Source organism: Lepidochelys kempii, chromosome 3 (genome assembly GCF_965140265.1).
Source record: "Lepidochelys kempii isolate rLepKem1 chromosome 3, rLepKem1.hap2, whole genome shotgun sequence".
NCBI lineage: Eukaryota > Metazoa > Chordata > Testudines > Cheloniidae > Lepidochelys > Lepidochelys kempii.
In genome coordinates, this window is record NC_133258.1 from 211,150,787 (window position 1) to 211,178,747 (window position 27,961).

Consider the following 27,961-nt stretch of genomic DNA (forward strand, 5'->3'; position numbering starts at 1 on the left):
CTCAGGGTGGGAGGAGGCAGGGTGCTGGGGACAAGATGGCCTGAAGGGCGGTTTAGGGACTGTGGGAATGGGCCAGGGGCAGTTGGGGGGGCTGAGGGGGCGGTGTTGGGGTGGGGGGAATGGACTGGGGGCAGATTGAGGGGCGGGGTAGGGGGCTCGGGGTGGCCTTAGGGGCGGCCAGGAAAGGCGGGGTGAGGGAATTGGGGGGGCGGCCCGAATGGCAGCTGGGAGAGGCGGGGAAACTGGGGGGACGGACTGAGGGGCAGGGGCGGGGCCGGGTGATGGGGGGCGGCCCGAGGGGCGGGGCAGGCCCGGCCCAGCGGCGGAACGGGCGGCATGGCGGAGGCCTCGGGTTGTGCTGGGCCCTCTCTCCGCTATTTCTGCACGGCCGGCCGGGGCCTGGAGCCCTTCCTGCTTCGGGAGGTGCGGGCCCGGCTAGGGGCCACGCAGGTGAGGGGCCTCGCTTCGCCCGGCCCGCGCTGGGAGGGGTCTGGGCAGGGGGCTGTGTGGAGGGATGCGGGCCTGTGGGGGGAAGTGGGTCTGAGGGGCGGAAATCTGGGTGTATGGGAGTTGAGGGGTGAGGATCGGATGTGGGGGAGTCGGGGGATATGGGCCTGATGAGGTGTGGGGGGATGTAAGGCTGTTGTGGAGGCCTGATGGGGAGGGGGACCTGGGGGGCTGCATGGGGGTTTAAAGAACAGGAGGACGTGTGGCACCATAGAGACTAACACATTTATTTGAGCATGAGCTTTCGTGAGCTACAGCTCACTGCATCGGGTGCATCCGGATGGGGGTTTAAGGAGGTGGAGGCTGTTGGGAGGGAGAGGGGGTTGGGCTCTAATGGGATAGGAGGCTTGGGAGATCCTTTTGTTGAGTTTGTCCTTCGGGTCTCACCTGCTCCAACCTCCCAGGGAGGTTTTGGGTCCTGTGCACGCCAGGATAAACTATATAGTTTTGAAACATGTTCATTTACTGTTAGCCAACATGTTTTTAAACCCTAGCGTAGATGGTGGCTTCCCTCTGTCATCTAATATGTATTATAATACAACTTGTGTGTGTACCTGTTGGCTCACTCTGTTTGGAGATACATCTCCTGCCCATGTCTAGCCAAGTTCTAGGTGACTGGTGAGCCGGTGGGACTTCTGAGGGAGAAACAGACCCTGCAGCCCTAGACAGAGGATGTGAGTTTTAGTTGGGCAAGTTAAAGGTGGTGTGGTGAGACTGAGGTATCTTGTTGCTCAGATCTATTTCTCCACAGTTTTGTTCATGCATAACATAAGACCATAACGGCTATACTAGGTCAGACCAAAGATCCATCTAGCCCAGTATCTTATCTTCTGACGGTGGCCAATGCCAGGTGCCCCAGAGCAAATGAACAGACAGGTAATCACCAAGTGATCCACTCCCTGTCGCCTGTTCCCAGCTTCTGGCAAACTGAGGCTAAGGACACTTCATTTAAGGTGCACTTCTGATGTGAGGGGGCATGTATCTGTTTCTTCTTGTGCCCTGTTCACAAAGAAAAAACATCCATTCTTTTGTTATGGCTGCTCTTGGTGCTTTTCTGATTCCACTTGTGTAACTTGAGTTAGCTGTTATGTAACCCAGGTTATAATAGGACTGACTGCCAAACACGATTGTAAAAGTATTAAACTATGTCTATACTAGGTGCTAAGTGGCATTTCAAGTCATGTTAGCAAACTCAATTACCCTAATTTGACTTTAAAACACTTGTTATTCCTACCTCTTCATGCCTGACTAACAGTTGTAAAGGTTCTTCAAGGTGGTTTTTGCATATTTGCACCAGGTGCTACTGGACTAGCTATGCTTATTGGTCATCCCAGTCTTCAAGAAAATCTTCCCCTTAATCTTCATTTGACAACTTCTATGTTACAGATCAGAGCTTAAAATTTCATGTCTTTTTCAAGGCCTAGTTTATCATCATTTAACTATTGAGCATTTAGCTAAATTTAAGATAATATTTTCCCAATTAAGCAGTAGTCTGTTTTCTTGGAGATATCCAAATAAAGCAGCCATTCTAGATCCAAAGGAGTATACTGTAATAATATCTTGGGTTTATAGTGCACCTGTTTGTCCCAAAGTATCTCATACATTACCCCCATGTGATGAGAACTGCAGAAACCCCTTAAGTGAAGGGCAGCAGTCAGGTGGTAAACAGTATGCTGAGCAAAGGAAAAATGTGCAATGACCCTGGGGAAAACCCCCAGTTCTTACAAAGTGCCTCATGGGTTTTAATGTCCTCAGGTATCTAACAGATTGAGTTGATAAGGGTTAGGGTTAACCCTAACTCTAACTGTATACTAAACTATATTGAACTCAATATATTAATATAGTGGTGCTCTTCATTGTACACCTCTGCTTACTGCGGTTGGATGGAGTCAAAGGAGCCAGAGCACTTAATATGAGGGTGTGCAACCGCATAGTAAGTTTCTTTTGGTGGGCCTAAACCAAATCTAGAGACTATTTTTTAGACTTTTTCTTCTTTTTGTTAGGTGGAGTATGTTTCAGGAAAAGTATTCTTTACCACCAATTCTGAGTTGAGTAAATTGAAGATGCTGAAGTCTGGAGAACGATTATTTTTGCTGCTGAAAAAACATGCACCAATTTCTCTCTCTAGAAATAAAGGTACTGTTGATTATTCTTCCTCTTTCTACACACAAAATATTATGAACTCAAAGTACAAGTTGAAATCTGATTTGGAAAAGAATTCCATAATTGTTTTCAAATGCCATAGTTTTAATTAAGTAATAATAAGACTTTTTTGTCCAAGGACATTCAAGTACCTTTCTACTCTGAAAGGTTAATATAAAAAAAAAAAATCACAACACATAACAGGATTCCTCTTTTTGTAAGTGTAGACCTTAGCAACAAATACTCTTGGAGTTTTTAAAGACTTTTTTCCTCTTGAAGGCTCATTTGATTGCTTAAACTTTTTTAAAAATTTGCCTTTTGGGCTGATATCTTTCAGGTCATCTCTCCACTCAAGTGATTTTTTAGAAAGATTGCACAAAAGCAATTCAGTTGTTTTAATAGAGAGAATGGGGAGGAAATACATTTTTAAAGTTTTTTAATAGCTCTGACAGCTTTGTGGTTTAGAATAGTCCCTAGGTCACAAATGTTCCTGTGAGTGGTCAAGGGGAAAATCCATTTTGATTTGGCAGAGTTAGAAGTGATTTAAAAAATAAGACTTGTTTATGCACTCTCTTTATGTAAAGAAACTAATGTTTCATTTCAGAGGAACAGCCGTGTTAGTCTGTATTCGCAAAAAGAAAAGGAGTACTTGTGGCACCTTAGAGACTAACCAATTTATTTGAGCATGAGCTTTCGTGAGCTACAGCTCACTTCATCAGATGTTTACCGTGGAAACTGCAGCAGACTTTATATACACACAGAAATCATGAAACAATACCTCCTCCCACCCCACTGTCCTGCTGGTAATAGCTTATCTAAAGTGATCAACAGGTGGGCCATTTTCGCAAAAAGAAAAGGAGTACTTGTGGCACCTTAGAGACTAACCAATTTATTTGAGCATGAGCTTTCGTGAGCTACAGCTCACTTCATCAGATGTTTACCGTCGCAAAAAGAAAAGGAGTACTTGTGGCACCTTAGAGACTAACCAATTTATTTGAGCATGAGCTTTCGTGAGCTACAGCTCACTTGCACGTACATATTTGTGTAATTTCAGTGGAAAGTTTTTAAAGTTGGGGGTTGGAATCCACCAGAGCTCTGAGAAGTCCTGCCCTGTTCGATGGTATCAATTAATGTACACACTCAACAACCATGCCCATTTTTAGATTCATGCATTACTATACTGGGAGGGGACATAACAGTTTTCAAGTACATAAAAGGTGGTTACAAGAAGGACGGAGAAAAATTGTTGTTTCTTGACCTTTTAGGATTGCACAAGAAGCAAAAGGGCTTAAATTGCAGCAAGAGCAGTTTAGGTTGGACATTAGGAAAAGCTTCCTAACTGTCAGAGTGGTTAAGCACTGGAATAAATTCTCTAGGAAGGTTGTGGAATCTCCATCATTGGGGATTTTTAAGAGCAGGCTGGACAAACACCTGTCAGGGATGGTCTAGCTAATACTTAGTCCTGCTTTGAGTGCAGGGGACTGGACTAAGTGACCTCTTGAGGTCCCTTCCAGTTCTATGATTCTATGATACTCTTTAGTTGTATGGCTGCTTAGTTTTTTTTTCCACAGGGCTCCTGCCTCATTTGGTGCTCAGGTTAGACAGCTGATGAGTCAGGGATATGTACTGAATGAAACAGATTCTGTTGAATTCTGCCAAATTCTTTTCATATATCATGGTATAAATCTGGAGCATTATGTATAATGAGTGAGAGGAATAATTTTCTTGGCGGTTGAGTGGATTTAGGTATATAAACTGAAATGGATTATTTGTGGTATGACGTTTCAAATGTTATAAGTATCTGAAAAGATTAGATTCAGATAAAAATAGTGATGATAGAATTTGATTAGGAACTTGAAAAATATTCTAAAACTTTTCATGAAAGATCAAATTTATCCATGGACCTAAAGTTAAAAAAATAAATAGAAGTACCTAACTTACTTTCATCTGTGTACTGAGGAAAACTGAAGGTCATAATACTTGTACTAATTTTATTCCCCAAAATTCAGTTTCTCAATATTTTACTCTAGTGAAGTCAGTGGAACTACTCATGTACCTAAAGTTAATCACATGTTTATATCTTTACAGTTGGGTTCCTTTCTTCTTATTCTAATTGCCTGTAATAAAGGTTTTGTGGACTAACTGCTTTTCCTTACACCTGTGGAAACTCTGGTGTTGCTGTGGTTTAAATATGGTCATAAAATTTAGCTTTGCTGTTGAAATTTAATTAGTAGTTCTGTTGATGGTGCACAAGAAGGAATAGACTCCAGTTCCCTCTTCTGAAGATGTGTAGGCTCTGCAATGTAACAAGAGTAAAATGTAACTTAAAAAAATTCAAGTTAGTGGATACTAGTATGTGTCTGAATCCACATAGGGAAACGGATCTGACTTTTGGCCACTTTTCAGAGTTGAACAGCATTTCTAAGTGCCTTATAAAGCTGAATAAGCATTATCCTTATTTCACAATAGGGGCAACTAAGTGACAGAGAGATTAAGTTGATTTATCCAAAGGCAAAAAACTAATAATTGGTAGAATAGGGTAAGAGCCCAGTTCATTTTAGCACACTGAGCTAGCTCCAGAATTTGGCCCATTGCCATGCAGAGCTCTCTGAATATCTGAGCAGAGGGGAGAGCTATGGGCAAGGCCAGGACAAAGCAGGACATGATTCAGTTAACATCACCTATAACCAAATCAGATCAGAATTGCAATACTTACGTTCAATAATTGGTGCTTCAGGAGTTAATGAATTCACAAATTTACAGAGTTAATTGTTCTTTTTAACATCTGTTGTCTTAACTCCTTTTGTATAAAATGTTTTAAGAAATTTTGCTGTAGAAAATTCGTGTGGAAACTGTAATGATCCTGGCCCTACTTATTGTGCTGATTTTGTCATGTGTGAATATGTACTAGCCCTGAGTAAAAGTAAAATTTCTTTATCTGTGAAAATGAATGGATTAGACTTTTTGTAAGGCATTGATATTTCATTTAACGATCCTAGGAAATAAGTGTTTAATATTCCCAAACATATACTTTAATGTTGATTAGTAAAAAAATAAATTGTGTGTATTAAATGTTAACACAGAATAAACTAAGTTCATATCTCTTTTAGGAAAAGTATTTCATGAAATTCAAAAACTTGTAACTGAGGACCCCAGATGTTGGCTGGATATTATTTCCATTTGGAAACATCTTCATGGAAATAAGGTCAAACAAGGAAACATCTCTAAAGAAAATCCAAAATCCCTAAAAAGAAAATCAGAAGAAGAGATAAGTATCATAACAAAAAACCAGAAGAGAGAGCAAATATTAGAGACAGTTTCTGATGAATGCCACGTGGAAGAGCAAAAGAAAAGTGTGGTACTAGAAACAAACAACAACATGGATTTGTTGACTGAAAGCAAAACTTTTCTAGAAGATACATCTGAAAGTAGAATAGAGAAATCCGTTGAAAGCAATAACCGCAGCTTCAGTTTCAGAGTTTCTTGTCGCTGTAGTGGAACAATTGCAAAAGTATTTACTTCACAGGTATGACAAATCAAAATTCCTGAAGGATAGAATGAATTGTACATTTTAAAGGTGTGCTGAAATACCTAATAACTATGTGTATTAGGTTAGTAAACAGATCAGTAATAGTTTCTAAATTGCTTTCTAAAAGCATGACTATTCATGGTTAGTGTTAGAGAACCTTGAATAAAAACACAGGTATTGCTCATTTCAGGGCATTTTTAGGGCAAAATAACTTTTCAAATGAATAGTTTCTATCGAGGATGTATTATATTTATAAGTAATACATTTGTGCATAAGGGATGCAAAAAAGCAACATATCTGTTCCATTTATTTGAGGTTCCATTTATTTTACTTGAAGATGGGCAGAAGTTTGGTTCTTTGGGAGGTTTTTCCATTGAAGTAAGTGCACAGTAAACTGTAAGGCTCCAGTCCCGCAAACACTTAGAAATGTGCTCAATTTTATGCACAGTGTTTTACATTTATTTCAGGCTCTACTCGTTCAAAACTTTCCAGAAATTTGTGGATAGTGGCTATACACTAGGTTAATCTATCTAAAGATATGCTGAACAGCAGGTGTTAAGAGCTTTTCAGATCAAATGAGTTTTCTGTGGGAGTTCCTACAGTGGTAATGTGGCCCCAAACAAGTCCAGCTGGCCTATAAGCAATTAAACTGAGGATTCTGGCTATTGATGGGAGGGACTTTCCCAATCTCTGAGATCTTGGAATGTTGGTGGTCCTACCACCTCAGACTGCAGTGTGTGGGGCTATGCATCAATGTTAAGATGATTCTTCCCAATTATATAAATGTGGGATGGGAAAGGAATTCTTGGCCTTGTAGCACACTTGTTCGTGAATCTCAGGTGAAAGCTGTCAGTTTCTTCCCTATCTGAGAGCAGTCTTCAAGTAGCTAAGGAAGAACCTGCTCATGTTCAGTGTGTTATCCCAGGTCATTCACTTAATTCCAGTCACTTGGTCATATAGCAGTTGAGCAAGCAGGAATCAGTGACTTCACTCCTGAGAAGAAGACAGGCTTGTATAGCCAATCTGTGCATTATATGGCTGCTGCTGATGGAGCAATCCTCTCAGAATGGGTGGAGCAGGCTATATAGTTTGGAGTTTTGACAGTGAGGGTAATTAATCATGGGAACAATTTACCAAGGGTTGTGGTGGATTTACCATCGTTGACACTTTTTAAATCAAGATGGGATGGTTTTCTAAAAGATATGCTCTAGGAATTATTGTAAGGAACTTCTAGGGCTTGTGTTATACAGGAGGTCAGACTAAATGATCACAGTGGTCCCTTCTGGCCTTGGACTCTATGAATCTGAACCTATGAATCAGAGTCATGAAAGCTTAATTTTGGCTAGATAATGGCCTTTAATATGCAGCTTTGTTTATGCTTGCTAAAAAGGGAGAACTGCTAAAGAGCTGTGTTGAACCAATGAACACCATTTTCTTTTAAAGAATTATGGTACAAAGGTTGTAGAAATGACTAGCTCCAATGGGGTGTTATGAGTATGGAGACTTTTGCTGTAATACACCTCTACCCCGATATAATGTGGTCTGATATAATGCGAATTCAGATATAACGCGGTAAAGGAGCGCTCTGGGGAGCGGGACTGCTTTACCTCGTTATAGCCGAATTCGTGTTACCGCAAGCGGTTCCTCTGCGCGCCCCCCCCCCCGCCCCAACTCACCTCCGCTTCTCCCTCCCTCCCAGGCTTGCCGCAAGCCTGGGAGGGTGGAGAAGCAGAGCTGCGGCATGCTCGTGGGAGGAGGCGGAGCGGAGGTGAGCTGGGGCAGGGGGGTCGCAGCAAAGGGGTGGGGGGGGGCGCAGAGGAACTGCTCCCTGCCCCAGATCACCTCCGCTCCACCTCCTCCCCTGAGCGCGCCGAGGACCGTGTTATATCAGGGTAGAGGTGTACTTTTGCTGTATTTTAGTTGCTGGGCAACTAAAATGATTAGGGGTTTGGAACGGGTCCTATATGAGGAGAGATTAAAGAGGCTAGGACTTTTCCGCTTGGCAAAGAGGAGACTAAGGGGGCATATGATAGAGGTATATAAAATCATGAGTGGTGTGGAGAAAGTGAATAAGGAAAAGTTACATACTTGTTCCCATAATATAAGAACTAGGGACCACCCAATGAAATTAATGGGTAGCAGGTTTAAAACAAATAGAAGGAAGTTCTTCTTTACTCAGCGCACAGTCAACCTGTGGAACTCCTTGCCTGGGGAGCTTGTGAAGGCTAGGACTACAACAAGGTTTAAAAGAGAACTAGATAAATTCATGGAGGTTAAGTCCATTAATGGCTATTAGCCAGGATGGGTAAGGAATGATGTCCCTAGCCTCTGTTTGTCAGAGAGTGGAGATGGATGGCAGGAGAGAGATCACTTGATCATTACCTGTTAGGTTCACTCCCTCTGGGGCACCTGGTATTGGCCACTGTCGGTAGACAGGATACTGGGCTGGAAGGGCCTTTGGTCTGACCCAGTATGGCCATTCTTATGTTCTTATTAAGATCTACAAAATATATTTTAAAGAAACTGAAAATGTCCCTTCACTTTAGGGATGTAAAAGGTTAACTGGAGTGGATGGAGCCATGCTACCTGGCCAGAGTTGCACCGCCCGGCTGGAGCAGGCCCAGCTGCTTAATTGGTTAACCGTTTAAATGACATATTTGTAATCGTTTAAACGGTTAACTTTTTAAATGGTATTCACAGCCCTACTTCACTTGTGTGTGCCATATAGATATTGGGAAGAAACTAGTCAGTGTTTTGATATTCACAAGTAAGTAATGAATCTAGTTACCTAACAGTTCATAGGTTGTGCTTTTTAAATTTTTTTTTAAACTTACTCGATAGTTCTGGTCTAACCCCAGAGTCAGAGACACATCTTTGTTCATTAACAATTAAGTGGATATTTTACTACTTTTTGTTCCTGTTAGCCATGTATAACTAACACAACTGAAAGAGAGCGGGATTTTATTCCTTCTTGTAACTGACTGCAGTTTGAACAATGAAACTGATGATGTGCAACTGTGCAAACATTGAAAGTAATGGGGGGTTGCATAGCTAACTCTGCAGTGGATGGACTTAAATTCATTGCATGTTTTAAATAAAAGGAGTATTTCTTGAAATCTGCAACCTCTCTAAAATCAGAATGAACTGTAAGTGTTCCCTTTGCAGAGGTCTTATTTGGCCTGCAGAATCTCTGGATAATGAAGGGAAAGAATTAGCTTGTCTCACAGTGTAGGTGGAGTTTACAGGGCTGGCAGGTTGGGGAAGAATTCTACCCCCAATGACACTTTTATAGCTGTGTTTCAGAGCAGAATACCTTTATAAGATGCTGAAGAAAGCAAACTAATTGCCAGTTTAAAAGTAAGTAGTTCTGCACTAATACTTAGTAATCAAATTGTTAAATTTCAGTTGTGGTATTAGGACAAATGTTTTGTTTGGCTTCTTTGTATATGTTCAGATTCAGAGCTGCTAATGTTATATTTCACTATATAGTCTTGCCTTGCTTGTGAATTCTTTAAACTCTAACATAACTTGTTTTTTGTAATTTTGTAACTTAGATTCCTTTTAATCTTAATGGCTTTCAGTGATCGTTTTGTTTTTGGGTTTTTTTGGGGTGGCTTCTTTTTGTTTTTTGTTCTTTCAGGAGGTGGGAAAAGTACTTGGAATAACTCTTATAAAACAGCTTGGATGGAAAGCAGATTTGAGAAACCCTGATCTAGAGGTAATGAAGTGGTTTGTTTACTGAATTCTCTAGTTTTAAAATGACACTGTCAAGTGCTGATTTGACATGACTTATTTCACTGTTCATATTGTGGTTTTAGAGTGTGTGAGATAGTGTCTATAGGCCCCACTCTGAACTAGGGCTGGGAGTAGAGCAATACTGGACTGGGGAGGCCTCACCCCTCAACAGGTGGAGGGCATGTTCCCAGTGGGGGAACAGTTTAAAAGAACACTGGTAGCCAGGAAGCGGGTGAGGGGAATAAGAAGCACACGGCTCCAAGAAGCAAGGCTGATGCTGAGCTGTGCCAAGAAGACAACAGCTTTGTGTGGGTTTATCTAGCAGCGGGGACCGAATCCCCCCCACTCCTCCATTTCTTTGGGATTTGGAAGCTGTCAGAGTGACTGACTGAACAGGACACTAACAGACCAAGGAGAGTCTGCTAAGCCTATGACTATGCGCCAAACTGAGGCTCCATACTGGTAGGAAGTGACCAAATGGAAAACATAATTTGGGGTACCTCAATAACTGGACTGGACACTTTTTAATAAACCCCTGGGTCAGGACCTGGTGGAGTGAGTTGGGGGCCTGGTCCCCCCCCATCTTGGCGCTTCCCCCCCCCCCCCCCACTTCTCTGTAGTGACACAACCTGTGGGGAGAAATTGGCACATGTGGGGGTGATTGAGGCCATACATACAGAGCCCCATCTGGGATGAACAAGGTGGCAGAAACTGAAAGGCCACTATCTGACCACTAAGCCAACTGGGCATTGGACCTTCCTGCTTCAGTATAGAACATTTTCATTACTTAAATATACCAGTATAGGATTCTCCCTCCTGTGTTCTTGTTGTAAGACTGTGTAGAATTCCCCTCACCCTTTGCTACTGATGTGAACAAAAAAGTACCAGTAGTCTTCTTGTGGCACTGGGGAAGGGGACTCCCGTATACCTATGAACCAGTAAGTCTGGTAGCAAAGGTTCTGACCAAACCCAGAAGGGGTGAAAGTTCAGTCATCCTGATACTCTGTCTGAGCCAGTACAGGGTTAAGTCTTCAACCCTGCTCACAAAAGTGGTGGGAAGTCCCATTGGACTAACAGTCTGTTCACATCCCAGCCCAAATCTCTATCCCTGTTGATCTGGTTCCTGAAAGGATGACACTCTGCAGGCTTGATGTCTTCAGCTAGGTATTCCAAACATCCTGGCTTTTCTAAAAGAATCTACTAGTAAGACTTCCAGCTCTAAGTAGAAAGGATTGCTCTATGGTGCAGTGAGACTCACTGTAAATGATGCGTGCAAACTGCCTTGCCTTGCCTTTATTTTTCTGAATCTGTATTAAAGACTGGTTTTAATCCAGGTGCATTTGACAGCTGTTTCAGCCTGCCATGAGCTATTTGAAGGTAGACCATTGTCTCTGCATCCCTTATCATGAAGTTCATGCAGGTCTAGACACATTTTATTTCCATTGTGTGCCCCCCCAAAAGAGCCCCCTGCATAAGGGGATATTTATTTGGTCCTGAAAACCTCTTTTTGAGGCACTTTGTACTTGTGAGTTCAGCTTTCTTATGTGGAAGGTTAATTTCCTGGTGGCAGTGGATTGTCTCATTAAGTGAATATGCTTCAAGCCCTCATGGCTGATCCACATTCATACTAGATTTTACAAGTTATTGCTGTAAACTCTCCCAAAGATCCTTGCCAAGGTAGTGATTGACATCAACCTTTAATAAGCTTATTGCCCTTGCTGCAATTTTTCCACAACCATATGCCCATCGTAATGAAGTTCTTCTCCACAAGCTTGATATGAAAAAGGTCATTAGGGTTCTGCTTGAAGAGGACTGAAGACCTTAGGTCATCCAACTCTGCTTTGTCAGCAGTTCCCTAGGTAAGGCTCTCACTAGGAGGACTTAATGTCTAAATGGTTGTCTGATTGCATTTTATAGTGCAATGATCTAACTGGTCAGGGATGCTTTCTGGGGAAGAGACTTCCATTGCCAACCTTAGAAATTCATTACGCACACCTGTATGTGTACATAGTCAAGGAACTACATATTTGCTATGTGCAGTTCTAGGGATGGTACTTTCAAAAATACCAAAGTTGCTTAGGAGCACAAGTCCCAGTAAAAGGCAAGGGGACTCTTAAGTCACTTCAGTGCTTTGAAAATCCCAGCCCTAAGCAGTAGTGCTTTGTTTTGAAGGAATCCAAGTCCTGCAAAACCTGCTGGCGAAGTTGGGAGGAAATTTTAGTGTCTAAGAATGTTCCTTGAACTATATTAAAAAATTGGTCCTTCAAAGATATGAATGCCTCATGATGAACTCTTAACCAATGTAGAATGTCTTTATGGCTTGTTTAAATGTTACAAATTCTTTTAAAACTTTCCTATTGTGTTCTTTATTTAAAAACGATAAGATAATTTTTGATACTATAGGTTTTTATTGATTGATCTAAAACCCCAAATCCTAATGATAAAGGTCAAATAAATAGCATCTTCGATGCCTAGTTTCAATTAGCAAAACTACCATCACATTTAACTTAGAAGATCCAAGTTTACTTTTTAATGTAATTTTTTTTCCCCTTTCAGCTCTTTGTACATCTAAATGATATTTACTCGGTGGTGGGGATTCCTGTCTTCAGGTAAATATTTTTATCACCAAATTCACAAATAACAGTTCTATAGTATGGCTATTAATTGTCTCATTTTATAAATAAGTCCTGGCAGCTACTGTGTATAAAATATTTTTCTTAACTTGTATCCTTTGGGCTATTGTACATCAAGATCATGTACAATCTGTCTAGAGTTGACTTGAAATCTTGGCCTAAATGTCCAACAGAGCAGCCTAAAGCTAAGGCCATACTTTGGCACCTAAATCAAAGACCTGATTTTCAAAAGTGCTGAGCAATAAGTCACACTCCCTGGTCCCTCACTGAGTTTCCTTTTCTATTGGGTTTCCATAATTGACTATATTATGATTTTTATGCATGACAATTTGCATTTTTACAGAGACATTCTTTTGGATTCACTTCTTATATGGAGTGTTTTAGTTTGGTATCTACCTCTTGTTGTTTGCAGACTTCCACTGGCGACCAGAGAGTATATCCGAACTGCAGGACTCCGATCTACTGTAGCGTGGGCTATGGCATCTCTTGCTGAAATCAATGTAAGCAAACACTGACATAGATTATTAATAGTAGCAACAGAGGGGCCTGCATAATGATAAGTTCTGTTCCCCAGAGAGCTGAGAATTTCATGATCCAGTTAGTGGAGGCAGAGATGGCCTTACAAACACTTGTTAGAGGAACATTATGGATATACTTTTCTCTAAAAGTGCCTGTCCTAACCAACACACCTGCCTTAGCTTTGGATTTCAGAAAATGTAATTGAAGGCATCTCAGTGATTCTTATACTTCTGATGTCTTATGGTAAGTCTAATCTTGTAAAGTGCTGGTTGCTGTCAGTCCTTATTGACTTCAATGGGAATTTATGGGCATGCATCATGTCCCAGGGTCAAGCTCTGTCAAAGAAAATAAGTCAACATCTTTTTGCTTTGAATACAATACCCCATTTGTAAGAGCTGCAGTGCTGAATCACACCCAAAGGTCTTGCCTTTGAAGAACAAATTATACTGTTAAATGTGTAAAAAAAAATACTCAGTATGTTTTGTTTGTTTATAGGCTGGTGCATTTGTTTTAGATCCTATGTGTGGATTAGGAACAATACTCTTGGAAGCTGCAAAAGAATGGCCTGTAAGTTCTACAGTCATAATAGGTAGGATGTTTCCAAGATAGCATTAAATTAATTTATTTTATATTTGTAAAGCATTGTATTGTAATTTACCAAAAGTGTGTGTTCTTGTTGGAAAATCAGCCAAACTTTTCTGGAAAAGTTTGCAGAATTTTTAAACTGAGCTTTAGTTTAAAACTTCTCCAAGATGTACTTATACAAATCACTAACTCCTGTGCACCTGTTCTTGCAATTGTCCAAATTCATAAATAGAGATTCTCATCCCTGCTCTGGCCCTTTTGTGCTAGTTACAGGGGTCTCCGCAGCATAAAGGGGCTCTAAAAGCCCTGGATTCCGCCAGATTATTCCCTCAGCGCAAGAACTGTAGGCTGTCAATCCCCAGAGTATGACAGGGATGATGTCACAGGGCAGTGCACTGCAGGGTTCTGAGTAGTGCAGCTGCTCATAGGTAGTTGTGGAAAGGCTGTTGTAGCTTAGCACCTAGGGCTATCTAAATTACTGCTCCCTAAAGCAACCTGGAATTGCAAAGCTTAAAGCCACTTTTGTACCTCTTCTCTCTGGACTTTGAGTTATATTCTGCTATTGTAAGAGCTGCAGCACTGAATATCACCCAGAGGTTTTGCCTTTGAAGAACAACTTGTACTCTTAAATGTGTAAAAATATTCAGTAATATGTTTTATTCTGCATAATAAAATTTTTCTCCTTTTTCCCTCCAACAGAATGTACATTACTTGGGTGCTGATATAAATGATTCACAGCTACAAGGTGCACATGAAAACATTAAGGCTGCAGGCTTGATGGATAAAATTGAGTTACTTAAAGCATCTGTCATAGGTAATATTTGAGAATGACAAAGCATGTGTTAAGGACTCTAACCAGAGTTCTAGAACTATACAGAAAGTGTAGTTAATGCTGAGAGTCAAAGTATACTAAAACCTTGACTCTTTTCATACATGATTGGTTTGACACTTTCCTTTATGTTCATGACCTGCTGTTTCTGTTCTCTTCCCCTTATATTTTGACAAGAAACTTAACAAAAGGATATTGTATATATTCATTTCCAGGGTTTGGCAAATCACAACCGTTACTCTGTATCTTATGTGAAATTCCCAGTCAAAAAAAGTCATTATTTAGGTAAAAGTTCTAATTAACTATCATAATACAAAGATAAATCCCTGTGATCTGCAGCTTGTAACTCAAATTTTTCTGCAGTGATAACTTAAGCCAATTGATGAATCATTATTTTTTGCAGTGGATACATTTAATGACCCTGGCCTTTTCCTGGAAAATGCTATCGGTTTGTTCTCAATTTATGGGCTGATTTTTAGGAGAAGATGATTGCTTTATGATTTGATACTTAATGTGGACAAGTTCTCCAAATCTGGACCTGAATTATCCACATATGAAAACTCATTACAGCAGTTAGCAAAAGATCTTCTCTATTTGACACCTTACCTTGTATTCAGATGAAGAAGAATGTATAGTACTCCTTTCCTTGTAATACCTGTTTCTTACCTGATTGGTTTTAGAGCCCCCACTGGACTTGGCTTGGCTTAGGATACTTAAAATTAGAAGTATTCTGAACTCAGACCATACCCTTGTTGAGGAAGTAATTGATGCCTTGTGGTTGTATCTTAGTCATTGGTCAGAGTATATTAATTCCACAGTTTTTCAAAAGAATGCATAGCTGGCTATTTCGCTCATAGACAAAACAATTTACCATACATCTTGGTCCAAGAACGTTCTGGCATAGAAAATTCAGGCCTTTGGAGCAGCAATTCAAAGCAGCTCAAAATCAAAATTAAATTGGTTACAGCCATGCCTGCCTGTAACCAGATTCTATATGAAAGATCTAATGCGTCACTTCCTTCAATTTAACATCTGCATTTGAGCAAATTATTCTTGTAAGTAAAGGGCCTGCAAGGTTAACCACATAACTCCCACTTTAAAACTCATTTGCAAACAGTTATTTACCTTGAGGAGCAAAACTAGTTTGCAAAAATGGAATTGTAGTGTTTCGTGTTCATTGACTCTAAGACATCCTGATCAGATGTTTTTACTTGTAAATTAACACAGTTTTTCTGGCTGCCAGCTTTGCAGACTCAAGCTGGGTGTATTTTTTCTATCAGTAATAAACATTCTGCAAGCTAAATCATGCCCTCATTTATACCATTGCCTTTAGTGGAATATGGGACTGAAGCTACGCTAATGGCACTGGTTTCTTTCTAGTAATGAAAGAGGATAGATAAAGATGTTTGTGGGGTTTCTTAAGTCTTTTAGCAGATACCATAGGTGTCCCCTGTCACACATCTCTTGAGTGCCTCCTGTGTGGTGTTGGTGGATGAAATGTTTTATAACAGGGATTCTCAAACTGGGGGTCGGGACCCCTGAGGGGGTCATGAGGTTATTACATGGGGGGGGGGGGTCACGAGCTGTCAGCCTCCACCCCAAACCCTGCTTCGACTCCAGCATTTATAATAGTTTTAAATACAAAAAAGTGTTTTTAATTTATAGGGGGTGGTCACACTCAGAGGCTTGCTGTGTGAAAGGGGTCACCAATACAAAAGTTTGAGAACCAGTGTTTTATAACAATGCCGTAAGCTTGGAAGTGTGTAAGACCCTCAGGTGCTTACAATACATTCTTCCAGGTTCATAGCAAACTCAACAGGTCTTAGCCTTAGTGAAGGAGGTGATCCTATGTCTACACTATGGATCTTATAGCAGCACAGCTGTATTATTGCAGCTGCCCTGCTATAAGGTTTCCTGTGTAGCCTCTCCTTGCCAGCAGGATAGCCTCTCCTGCCGACATAGCGCTGTCCACACCAGCACTTTTGTTAGTGAAACTTGTGTCTGTCACGGGGGTATTTTTTCACACCCCTGACTGACAAAAGTTTTACCAAGAAAAGTGGTAGTGTAGATAAAGCCTAAGGCTTGTAAACCTGCTCCTTGATGGTCAATTTATAAATTCAGTGGACTATTATCCTGTGGCTTATCTCCCAGTTTGGATCCCCAATATGGGAAAACAGTTCTCCAGTCTAGTTCTTCTTAGACCACTTCTGTAGAAAGTTGTCACTGATAGTTTATCTGCAGAGGTTGGGGGGATCTATGCTGTCAGATTCAAAGCAGAGAAAAGTTTATCTAGTTACTGTAATTCTTTGTGGAGACTGACAACATAAATTGTATACTCCCTTTGCACCATGTCTGCCTTTCAAGGTGTGTCCATGTGAATTCTGTTGGAGTTCATGGCTCCTTATGAGGCAGCATATACATTGCCCCAATAGCCATGGCTTTTCGGAAGGTTCTGAACCCTGTGCTGAGGATATGCACTCCACAAGAGTGAGAATCTTTGCTGTCAACCTGCTTGAACCATGGTTGCTACTCAGTCACTGTTCTTTCTTAAGTTTAGCCAAATTTAAGAATCAAACTTCTGTTTTGCAGCATTGCCATTACCTTCAGAAAGTGTTGACGTTGTGATATCGGACATTCCATTTGGGAAAAAGTTCAAGATAACAAAAGACATAAAGCTTCTACAAAATATTCTTCGAGAAATGGAAAGGTATGTATAATCTTTGAAACACTTTAGGGTATTTTTTTAAACTCTATACTTGTTTGTAATCTTGAGCATAAAAAACTGTACTTTAAATGAACCCTCAATTCTGTGGTCTGGACCCAGAAAAGTTAGTAATTAAATATGTGTATGTTGCATACAATTATTCCTCACAAATGCACTTCTCCAGAGCATCACCTTGAGGTGTTGCATGTCTTGCCTTGCAATCTGTGGAAGCTTTGACATCAGTAAGAGCTGTCAAAGCATGTATGTTGTATGTTACGTCCTTGAGGCATTCGTGAACTGAGGGGTTACTCTTTCCACAAGTCAGTGTGGTGAAAGAACCTTCACCCTTCCTACTGTTTTCAGGTAGAGGTTATTTTGAAAGCTGGCTGAGTTTTCAGAGATGGTCTGAGAAGCATACAGCTGTCAAAGTTTAGACACTCATACCAGATGATTCTAAATGGTTTGTTTTTGTTGATGCTAGAGGAGTCTTAAGATGCATTTGCAACAGTAGAATAGTAAAGACCTCTACCTGTCATCATAAATGTTGACAGGTTTCTATGCCCCCTTTCTGGTTTATGTCACACACACTAGTCTCATTTTTAGAGGTGTATACTGTTGGCTTGGTGATCATTTTAACATTTCTTTTATAGGGAACACTAGGACTGCTTGTGTGGGTTTTTTTCTTCACATTTAGAGCCACTTTAAAAGTTAGAGGAAAACTGAATTTTTTAAAGAAGAAATTATTCCTTTATTTTCTAAACTATTTAAAATGTGTAAAAAGCTTAAAGCGTTAAGGCATAAATATGATAACCCCTTCTTAGATTTTTTTTTAATGCATTTTTTAAATAAAGACATTAAATGTTAACAGAACATGTTTTTGCAGAGAAAATGAAGGGGAAAGTAAACGACACAAAGTAAGAGAGACAGATGTTTCTTCTGTTCCTGTTTTAAAACTTTCTCTGCAGCCTCTCACTTTCTTTTTTTCTGTAATAGCTGAAAGGCTTTTGCTTTTCTCAGTTGTTCTACTGCCTCTCTCACTTTCTTGTTTAACCACTCCCCTTTATTTTGTCTAAAACTGCATGTTTTGTTACTAATATTTGTATGCATTTTTTGAAATAAAGGCATTACTTTCATCTCTAAAAAGGCCTGTTATCATATTTGTCGTAATACTTTATTCCTCTGTTTACTAAACTTTAATTAAAATATCTAAAAAGCCTTCTGAAAAAACTTTCCTCTGAGCTTGAAAATGGCTCTAAATGTTGGGGGGGAACCACACAAGCGGTCCTAATGGTCCCCATAAAAATACATTTTCAAAATGACCACCATGCCAAAAATATACATTTCCAAAAATGAGACTGGTGGGCAGGACATAAACCAAAAAAGGGGAGTGTAGAAACTTCTCAGTTTCTATGGTGAAGAAAGGTAAAGAGGTTTTTACTAGTCAGTTGTATTTGTGATCCATTGCCCTATTTATTGGTAGCCCTAATTTTGGGAAAGAGAGGGAATTTACTTTAAGTCTCACTACAGTTGGAAGTGTAACTAGACTATGGAATATAGTAATACACTTTTAATGGAGGTTTGTTGTATTAGATCATGGGTTCTTAAAGTTTTGCAATCAGAACAAGTTTCAGGGGGTTGTGACCACCGTCCCTTATGTTATGGCTGTGTGGGAGGGGTCCTGGTACAGAAAAGGTTGAACCATTGTATTCGATTTTCCTTTTTTGTCAGACCAGACAGGTATTGATGTAATATCTGTTGTTTCTTTTTCAACTATCTACTCTATTCTCTTGTTGGCCTTGCTTAGAGTTCTGGTCTTGCTTTCTCTCTTGGTGGATCTTCTTGGGCAAAGATATTTCCTTGAATATGGGAACAAGGAAAAAAATTTGCTGGAGAAGTTTCACCAAGAGACTCAATGAGACCCTTTTATTCGATCTGCTGACTGTGAGCAGTTTTCAGATGGGGGCAGTTCCCCCCTGGGGTTCAAGCATTCCAGTGGCTCTTGTAACACTAGTTCCCAACAGGTAATTTATATAACTTGATTTTAAACTGTGTAATTTTATGTCACCTTTCCTCAGATTAAAAAGCTTTAGGAATCAATAAAACAAACTGAGGACAATAACTTAGATCTCAATGACTACACTTCCGATGTCATGAATCATACGTGTAGCTACACAATGCAGTGAAAAGCAGTCTGCGTCCACACTCACTATGGTGTGGAGCTACACAGCAGCAAGAGGCTCCAGCAGCACCCACTGCCAGAACCTTTCCCTGCAGCGAGGAGAGGCTCCAGCAGCTGGAAGCCTGTGGGACACTACACTGCTAAAAATAGCAGAGTGGACGTGGGAGGCACTGCTTGGGCATGTAGAGAGCTTGTGTAGGGTGTATATTCTAGGGTTCAGTTATGGAGGTAACTACTCACCTAAACAGTGCTTCACCCTTTACAATGTTGTTTATGCCCACGCTCACTGGGCATGCAGTGTCTGTACTCTACACACCACTGTAAGTGTAGACTACCCTAAGGAAAAGGTCAGTTTAAAAACTCCCTTATTCTGTCATAGGAGATACTACTTTTACATTGTAGTTTCAAGGCTCTGGAAAATCATTTCAAAGCAGAGGTGGGCAAACCACATCTGGCCCATGGGACCCTCCTGTCTGGCCCCTGAGCTCCTGGCCCGGGAGGCTCACCCCCAGCCCCTCCCCAGCTGTTCCCCCTCCCCTGCAGCCTCAGCTCACTGCACTGCTGGTGCAATGCTCTGGGCAGCCAGGCAATGCAGTTGCAGAGCCGCAGTCTGACTCGGTGCTCTCGACGGTGTGGCTATAGCACCGCCAGCCACCGGTGCTCCACGAAGCGTGGTAAGGGGGCAGGGAGCGGGGAGGGGGGTTGGATAGGGATTGGGGCGGTCAGAGGGCTGGGAACAGGGGGGTTGGATGGGTCAGGGGTCTTGCGGGGGCAGTCCAGAAGGAGAGGAGGGGTTGGATGGTGGCGGGGGTCCAGGGGCAGTCAGGGAGCAGAGGGTGGTGGATGGGGCAGGAGTCTTGGGGGGGCTGTCGGGGCAAGAAGCAGGGGGGTCAGATAGGGGTCGGGCTGCGCCTGGCTGTTTGGGGAGGCACAGCCTCCCCTAACCGGCCCTCCATACAATTTTGGAAACCCGATGTGGTCCTCAAGCCAAAAAGTTTCCCCACCCCTGGTCCAAAGCCTCCATCAGTTAGGTCTGGAAAAGGTGTCTGAGTGAGATCATCATTTCAGTATCAGAAGAAATGTCATCAGTACAGCTGGACCCATCTTTATCTATAGCAAATGCTTTTTATTTCCCCAAGTCAGAAGTATTACTGAGGCAAGAATGGTCCAGCTTCTCCATTTAGGGAAGAATTTAGAGTGGAGCCACAACAGTTTGCAAAAGGTTTTACTGATTATTATGAAACAAGAAACCTACGCATGTACTTAAGCATTTCACTGAATTAGGGCCATGGTAGCTAAAATCCCAGTGTTTCTGGGATCCTTGAAGGGTGACAGATACTGACTTATTCTTTGTAAAGGAGGGTCATAGCTCTGATTTTGATTGTGGGTGCCTAGATACTAGAGTAATAGGGGCATGAGGAGTCCATAGATCTAATGCACAGCCTAGCAACCATGCACAACTAACAGTTTGTTTTTTTTAAACTGTCAGAGTGCTTCATGTTGGAGGGACAGTTGTCTTACTTGTGAGTCAAGATCTCCACAGGCACATGGGTGGCTGTATTAGCAATTGTGTTGAAAATGACACCTCTTTGAACGCCACCAGTGGCAACAAGAAGGGAGCTGCTGCGGTGAAAGACTTGAATCCCGAAGAGAAAAATCAGAGTCCAAGAAGTATTTCCTCTTCAATTACAGGTGTAGAGACTGAACACTTCAACAATAAAACTACATGCTTTGGGTCTTTGGCAGCAGTAGAATCCTATGGAGTTAGCCTTGGGAAAACAGATGCTTTCATATACAAATATAGGAAGATACTTGCTGCTGGAATGCAGTAGCATTCTGAAAGTGAACATGGATCTTATTTGAAAGTATGGTCCTAATTTGGGGCCATATAGTGCCACTGGTAACCAAATGTATTTGGACAGTTTTACAGCATTCCTTCCCTCCCGCCCCCAATCTAATGCTTTCTTTGCTAAAGAATTCAGTAGTCACAAGATGGCAGAGACAATCCTCCAACAACGTTAAGTTGGCCACAATAAAATACTGAAATGAGGCCAAATCCTGAGATCCTTACTCAAGCAAAGCATCCATTTACTTAAGGAGAAAAACCGAGCAAAGGCCTCATGGTTTGGTCCACACTCTTCTAGGAGTGATTTGCATAGGATTTAACTTGCTGCCACTGCGGTGGAACTGTGTAGGTTTGCTTTCCTAAACATTTACCTAGTCAGAATAGGAAACAGATGCACTCTGTCAGATCTGTTGATTGTATATTGATTAGTAATATAATTTAGTTTCCCCAATTAGCACTGGAATTTGCTAGGTTATTGTACCAAGATAAGGCAAAGTATTATCAGAACTCCTGTTCAGTTGGGAGCCTGAACGTACATGGTTGCAACACTCACACTTAGGAAATCACACTGTATTTATAATAATTTTATAAATACAGTTAGCAAAGTCACAAACACTCTAAACCCTGCAAGGGAGGTAGAGATAGTACAGAATGTGCTGAGCATCCAGATACTTACACCATCCCTTGCAAAACAACCTGCAGTGTTAGTTATCTTCCCGATCAGTCATCATCTTGGCATCTCTTAAGGCATACAAGATGGGATACAACTTTTATAATGTGTTACACTTATGCCACCATGCGCAATGCAATACTCAGGAAAGGTTTCAGTCCCTTTTCCTTATTTGTAGTTCCTATTTGTTCTGTTTGTAGTTCCTCACCCTAATGCTGGGATGCCCTTCTCCCATAGATTATTAATCCTTTTACCTCCATTTTATTAGCATATAGTTCAGTCAGTTACCATGGCATTCTTGTTGTCAGACAGCTGCTGATGTCCCTAGCTTAAAATATCTCAAGATGCTATAAACTAGCATCTCATGGTTACTTGTCAACAGTTTAGTTTTTACAGCATTTTATTGTTTAAAATCATTATCTAGGGTTACTTTTGGTTAATTACCTTATGCCTTAATGTAGCTAAACTATTGTCTTACTGGCCTTGTAGGCTCATTGCATTATTGCCTTAATTTACACTTAAGCCTCACCTTGTAAATATCTATACCTGTAGGCTTCAGCACTAAAGGGGATTGGAAGTCTTTACTGAAGTGTCTCTTATGAATCAATTTTTTTTGTAGCAATTACTTAAACAAAAAATGTGATGTAAAACTACTAAAACCCATTTCTATTTTACTTTAGGTATATACAATCTTTTAATGTTAGAATAAATCTAAATATCTAGTGTTCTGTTGGTATGAGATCAGCACAGTGCTACTCATGTTCTTTTGAGTAGCTATTGCAGTTTTTTTTTATTGACATTAAACAGCTCAAGGTTTAATTTATTGCTCACCAATCTGGAGTTAGAGGGTATCACTCACTTTTTAGCTGTTAAGGGTTAGGTCTGAGCACTCAGCAATTATCAGCTCAAAGGTATCACTCACTGCTCCTTGGCTACTGATTATAGCTCAGCACTCCGGTCTTAGGGGTTTTCTCTCACCAGTAAACGTTTTGGGGTTATTGCTCAGCAGTGTGGGGTTCAGGGTTATCTCTCCCTGGTTGTGTAGGCAGTTATGGGTCAGTGCTGAGTGTTCAACCATTATTGGTTTGGATTATTGCTCATTGAAAAGGGGCTGGGCATGGGGTTACCACTCAACATTCAGTGGTTAGGGGTTGCAGGGTAAGGTTGATCACTCTGCTGTTATCAGTGCTGGATTGTCACTCAGTTCTCAGCATTAGGGGCTGAGGGTTGATGTTCACTGCTCAGCCAGTAGGGGTTATGGGTCAGGGCTGAGAGCTCACCAGTTAAGGATTCAGTATTTTTTCTCACTGAACAGTGTTGGGGGTTAAGAGTCAGCAATAAGCACTCATAATTTAGGAGTTAGTGGTAAATGCTCAATATTCAGGGGCTAGAGGTTATTGCTCACAGCTGAGTGGGTGAGGGTTCATGGTGAAGGTTTAGCTACAACCTCCAGCATTCCTGGCAAGGCCTGGGAGAGCCCTACTCCTAAAACAGACAAGGAGTTCTGTTAGGAAATTAAAAATGGCCATTCTGGGTCCAACACATCACTTCCCACATGCCAACCCCAAAGGCTCAGTGCTGTGGGCTTGGCATGGGACTGATATTGAGAACAAGAGCACACAGCAGGGATAGGAGTTGAAGTCACACTGCCCCGGTGAAAGGTGTAACTGAAGATGATGCTGTTGGGAGGGTACCACAGCCTGGATCATGAAGGAGAAAGGACACAGGGTAGATACCCAAAGCAAAAAGATTCCCACCCACTCCTGTTCCGGGAGCCAAATCTGAATATCAGGCCTCAGGGCATAGCACCTCTGCAGCAGCATCTGGACCCTTAGACAAAGAAATCCGTTCTCATCTTCCTAGGCTGTGGCCTACTAGCAGGAGCCAAGGAAATTGCCCTACCAGTCATCGTAATACCAGTGGAGGAAGACCTTAAAGAGGAAGCTTGGGGTCATGGGTGGGCAGCTAACCTAGGGAGAACGCTGCTGCTGGCCTCTCAGCATGGATCCCTACGTGGACGCCACACTTCAGAAGGAAAGGGGCAGCTTTGCTGAGCAAAGCCATTCGCACCCTGCCTCTCCATCCTGTCCATTTCCCACCAGTGAGCTGGTACAGGCCTTACATGCTTGCCCACCTTGGTGTGGGGCAGGGTAAGTAGCCCTAGACCGTCAAAGGTAATACCTCACTGGGAGTCACCTTCAGACATCTTTCCCCACCTCTGGGAGATGGACCAGAGATGCCCACAGAGGGCCCAAGTTTAATAAAGCACATAAGGGTCCCAGCCTAGCTACATAGGACAGAGAAGGTGGTGCAGCTAGTGACCACTACATCTCTACTGTCCCCTGCTCCTTGACCAACTCACACTATCTTAACAGCTGGGAGAAACAGACCTGCATGTTAAGTGGACAGACCTACACAGGGTCACGCATGGCTCCTGGGCCAGAGACTGCCTCTCCCAGCAGGGAGTACTAGTCCCCAGCAGACTTTCCCCTCAGTCATGAAAGGCAAGTATGACCAGTGTACACCTCCAGCCTGACTGAGCACCCACTGTGCCATGGTCACAGGTGGGATGCTAGGAAGCAGGCACATGTGCCTGTCCATTAGAGGTGCCAGGTCTCTACTACCTCCCCCTGCAAGGGCCTGCACACTGGGGCCTACTCCCTGAAAATGGCCTCTTGCTGCTCTGCTCTGCTCTGGCCACCAGGCACTTAATACATAACTTCAGGGAAGCAGGCAGCTCCTGTCAGCTCTAGATTAGAGACGGCAGCAAGTCACTTTCCTCCATCCCTGTAAAGCTGTACACAGCATGACCCATCTATGCACAGAGAACCATTTACACCAGGTCTGCATCCCCACAGGTTTGTACTCCTGCCCATGGCCTGTGAAGGGAAACAGTAGGACAGGATTCAGAGTAGCAACCATGTTGGTCTGTATCCGCAAAAAGAAAACGAGGACTTGTGGCACCTTAGCGACTAACAAATTTATTTGAGCATAAACTTTTGTGAGCTACAGCTCACTTCATCGGATGCATTCAGTGGAAAATACAGTGGGGAGTTTTATATACACAGAGAACATGAAACAATGGGTGTTACCATACACACTGTAACAAGAATCCAGGTTTTCTCACCCTCTTACCAGCAGGACAGTGGGGTGGGAGGAGGTATTGTTTCATGATTTCTGTGTGTATATAAAGTCTGCTGCAGTTTCCACGGTAAACATCTGATGAAGTGAGCTGTAGCTCACGAAAGCTCATGCTCAAATAAATTGGTTAGTCTCTAAGGTGCCACAAGTACTCCTTTTCTTTTTGCGAATACAGACTAACACGGCTGTTCCTCTGAAAACTGTAACAAGAGTGATCAGGTAAGGTGAGCTATTACCAGCAGGAGAGCGGGGGTGGGGGCGACCTTTTGTAGTGATAATCAAGGTGGGCCATTTCCAGTAGTTGACAAGAACGTCTGAGGAACAGTGGGGCTCTGTCAATCTGTTTTTTCACTTCATCAGGTGGGTACTGTAGTTTTAAGAATGCTTGATAGAGATCTTGTAGGTGTTTGTCTCTGTCTGAGGGGTTGGAGCAAATGCGGTTGTATCGTAGAGCTTGGCTGTAGACAATGGATTGTGTGGATGAAAGCTGGAGGCATGTAGGTAGACATAGCGGTCAATAGGTTTCTGGTATAGGGTGGTGTTTATGTGACCATCGCTTATTAGCACCATAGTGTCCAGGAAGTGGATCTCTTGTGTGGACTGTCAAGCGTTCTTACAACTACAATACCCACCTGCTGAAGTGAAGAAACAGATTGACAGAGCCAGAAGAGTACCCAGAAGTTACCTACTACAGGACAGGCCCAACAAAGAAAATAACAGAACGCCACTAGCCATCACCTTCAGCCCCCAACTAAAACCTCTCCAACGCATCATCAAGGATCTACAACCTATCCTGAAAAATGATCCCTCACTCTCACAGATCTTGGGAGACAGGCCAGTCCTTGCTTACAGACAGCCCCCCAACCTGAAGCAAATACTCACCAGCAACCACACAACAGAACCACTGACCCAGGAACCTATCCTTGCGACAAAGCCCGTTGGCAACTGTGTCCGCATATCTATTCAGGGGACACCATCATAGGGCCTAATCACATCAGCCACACTATCAGAGGCTCATTCACCTGCACATCTACCAATGTGATATATGCTATCATTTGCAAGCCCCTCTGCCATGTACATTAGCCAAACTGGACAGTCTCTACGTAAAAGAATAAATGGACACAAATCAGACATCAAGAATTATAACATTCAAAAACCAGTCGGAGAACACTTCAATCTCTTTGGTCACTCGATTACAGACCTAAAAGTGGCAATTCTTCAACAAAAAAAACTTCAAAAACAGACTCCAACGAGAGACTGCTGAATTGGAATTAATTTGCAAACTGGATACAATTAACTTAGGCTTGAATAAAGACTGGGAGTGGATGTGTCATTACACAAAGTAAAACTATTTCTCCATGTTTAATTCCCCCGCCCCCCGGCTGTTCCTCAGAGGCTCTTGTCAACTGCTGGAAATGGCCCACCTTGATTATCACTACAAAAGATTCCCCCCCTCTCCCACTGGTAATAGCTCACCTTACCTGATCACTCTCATTACAGTGTGAATGGTAACACCCATTGTTTCATGTTCTCTGTGTATATAAATCTCCCCACTGTATTTTCCACTGAATGTATCCGATGAAGTGAGCTGTAGTTCACGAAAGCTTATGCTCAAATAAATTTGTTAGTCTCTAAGGTGCCACATGTCCTCCTTTTTTTAGTAGGAGGACAGGCATGGAGAGTTGGCCAAAACGTTAATGACGAGACAGAGAAGGAAGAAAGAAAATAAACACAACATGTGGACACTTCCCAGGATCCAGCTCTCCAGCAGGGAAGACATTACTGCGTGTCCTGTTGCACAACAGTCTTTGTGATAGGGAAGTTATCTTCCTGTACAGCTACAGCTCATCAGGGGCCTTTTCTTAGAAACCCAGACTGGAACAGGGGTTAGCCAAACCCAGACTGGAACAGGGCTCGCTGCCTCCCAAGCACCCCTTTGTGGCCTGGGGTGGGTCTGCAGAGCCCAGCCTCATTTTCTCTTTCTGCTCCAGGCCCTTAAAAGGTAAGACCATCACAGCATTCCCTGTCTGGGGTCCATGTCAATAAAACCTTCACCTCAGTTCCAAGCTAAGCACAGCCCCTCATCCCTGAGCATCTGCTTTTCTGACAGAGTTCAAACACTTCTCTTTCCTGGAGTCAAGGGTCCCCAGCCCTCATTCCCAGAGTTGGGTTCAGTTTACCCTCTCGCTCCTTGTATCTGGAGCTTGCCTTCCCTGAGATGGGTTCATTCCTTTTCCCCTGACAGGAGCCATTCTTGCTCCTTGCAGTACACACCTGCAGCTACTTCCTTACCCCAGCTACAGCATCTCAGCCATCTGGCCTGCCTGGCCCTTCCAGCCCCACGGAGCTGAAGTTCAGCTCCTTTCCTTAGGGACTACCCCAGGAACCTGTTCCTCATATCCCAAGTTCTGGCCTGAGTTAATCATAGGACCTCCTTGGTTCTTATTCATCCTCCCAACCTGAGGAGGAAAGCTAAACGTGTTTCGTGTGAAGCTTAACTGTTCTAGCTGTGGACCTCATCCTACATATGGTGACAGCCCTTGTATGTATAAGAATCTGAAAGGCTGAACCTTCCAGTAGTATAAAAACAATGCTGTTGGACAGACAGTAAATGTACTGCAGACAAGACCAGCTCCAGTCATCTTCCCAGATAAAAATGTTTAACCTTGTCTTAGCAAAAAATACTTTGTATAGTTACACAATTTTTAGCCAACTTTTTTAATTCAAAGAATATTTAAATTAAAAGCCACAGATTGGCTGCACATTAAATATAGGGCAATTACTGTTTGAAATGTATCAACATGAGAGATCTTTGGTTATTGCTTGAAATATGAAATAAGTTCAATAAGAAAGGTATTTTATAAGAAATTTATTAATAATGTGGAGCTTGCCTGGAAGTTGTTATTGGGGAAAAGAATAATTACTAATAAAATTCAATCTCT

General features: G+C 42.1%; 1 protein-coding gene across 3 annotated transcripts; it reads left to right on the forward strand.

Moving 5' to 3' along the window:
- Positions 1 to 292: 292 nt before the first annotated feature.
- On the forward strand, positions 293 to 27,961 carry THUMPD2 (THUMP domain 2 tRNA and snRNA guanosine methyltransferase). Of its 3 annotated transcripts, XR_012158358.1 has the most exons (11): positions 293 to 450; positions 2,511 to 2,643; positions 5,760 to 6,175; positions 9,819 to 9,896; positions 12,470 to 12,522; positions 12,959 to 13,046; positions 13,561 to 13,632; positions 14,350 to 14,464; positions 17,069 to 17,186; positions 20,852 to 24,028; positions 26,681 to 27,961. XR_012158358.1 is itself a non-coding variant. In XM_073339989.1 (10 exons), the coding sequence occupies exons 1-10, from the start codon at positions 337 to 339 to the stop codon at positions 24,348 to 24,350; spliced, it is 1,284 nt and encodes a 427-aa protein (XP_073196090.1). In that variant the 5' UTR covers positions 293 to 336; the 3' UTR covers positions 24,351 to 24,835. The 3 variants fall into 3 exon arrangements, 2 of the variants coding, with proteins under 2 accessions (XP_073196090.1, XP_073196089.1); XM_073339989.1 differs by lacking the exons at positions 20,852 to 24,028; positions 26,681 to 27,961 and adding an exon at positions 24,254 to 24,835; XM_073339988.1 differs by lacking the exon at positions 26,681 to 27,961 and having other exon boundaries at positions 20,852 to 24,345.

Excerpts from the sequence above, each read along its gene's own strand:
- THUMPD2 (XM_073339988.1), top strand. The coding sequence starts at position 337 with ATGGCGGAGGCCTCGGGTTGTGCTGGGCCCTCTCTCCGCTATTTCTGC. Across the intron at positions 2,644-5,759 it reads TTCTCTCTCTAGAAATAAAG|GAAAAGTATTTCATGAAATT; the intron begins GTACTGTTGATT and ends TATCTCTTTTAG. Across the intron at positions 12,523-12,958 it reads GTGGGGATTCCTGTCTTCAG|ACTTCCACTGGCGACCAGAG; the intron begins GTAAATATTTTT and ends TGTTGTTTGCAG.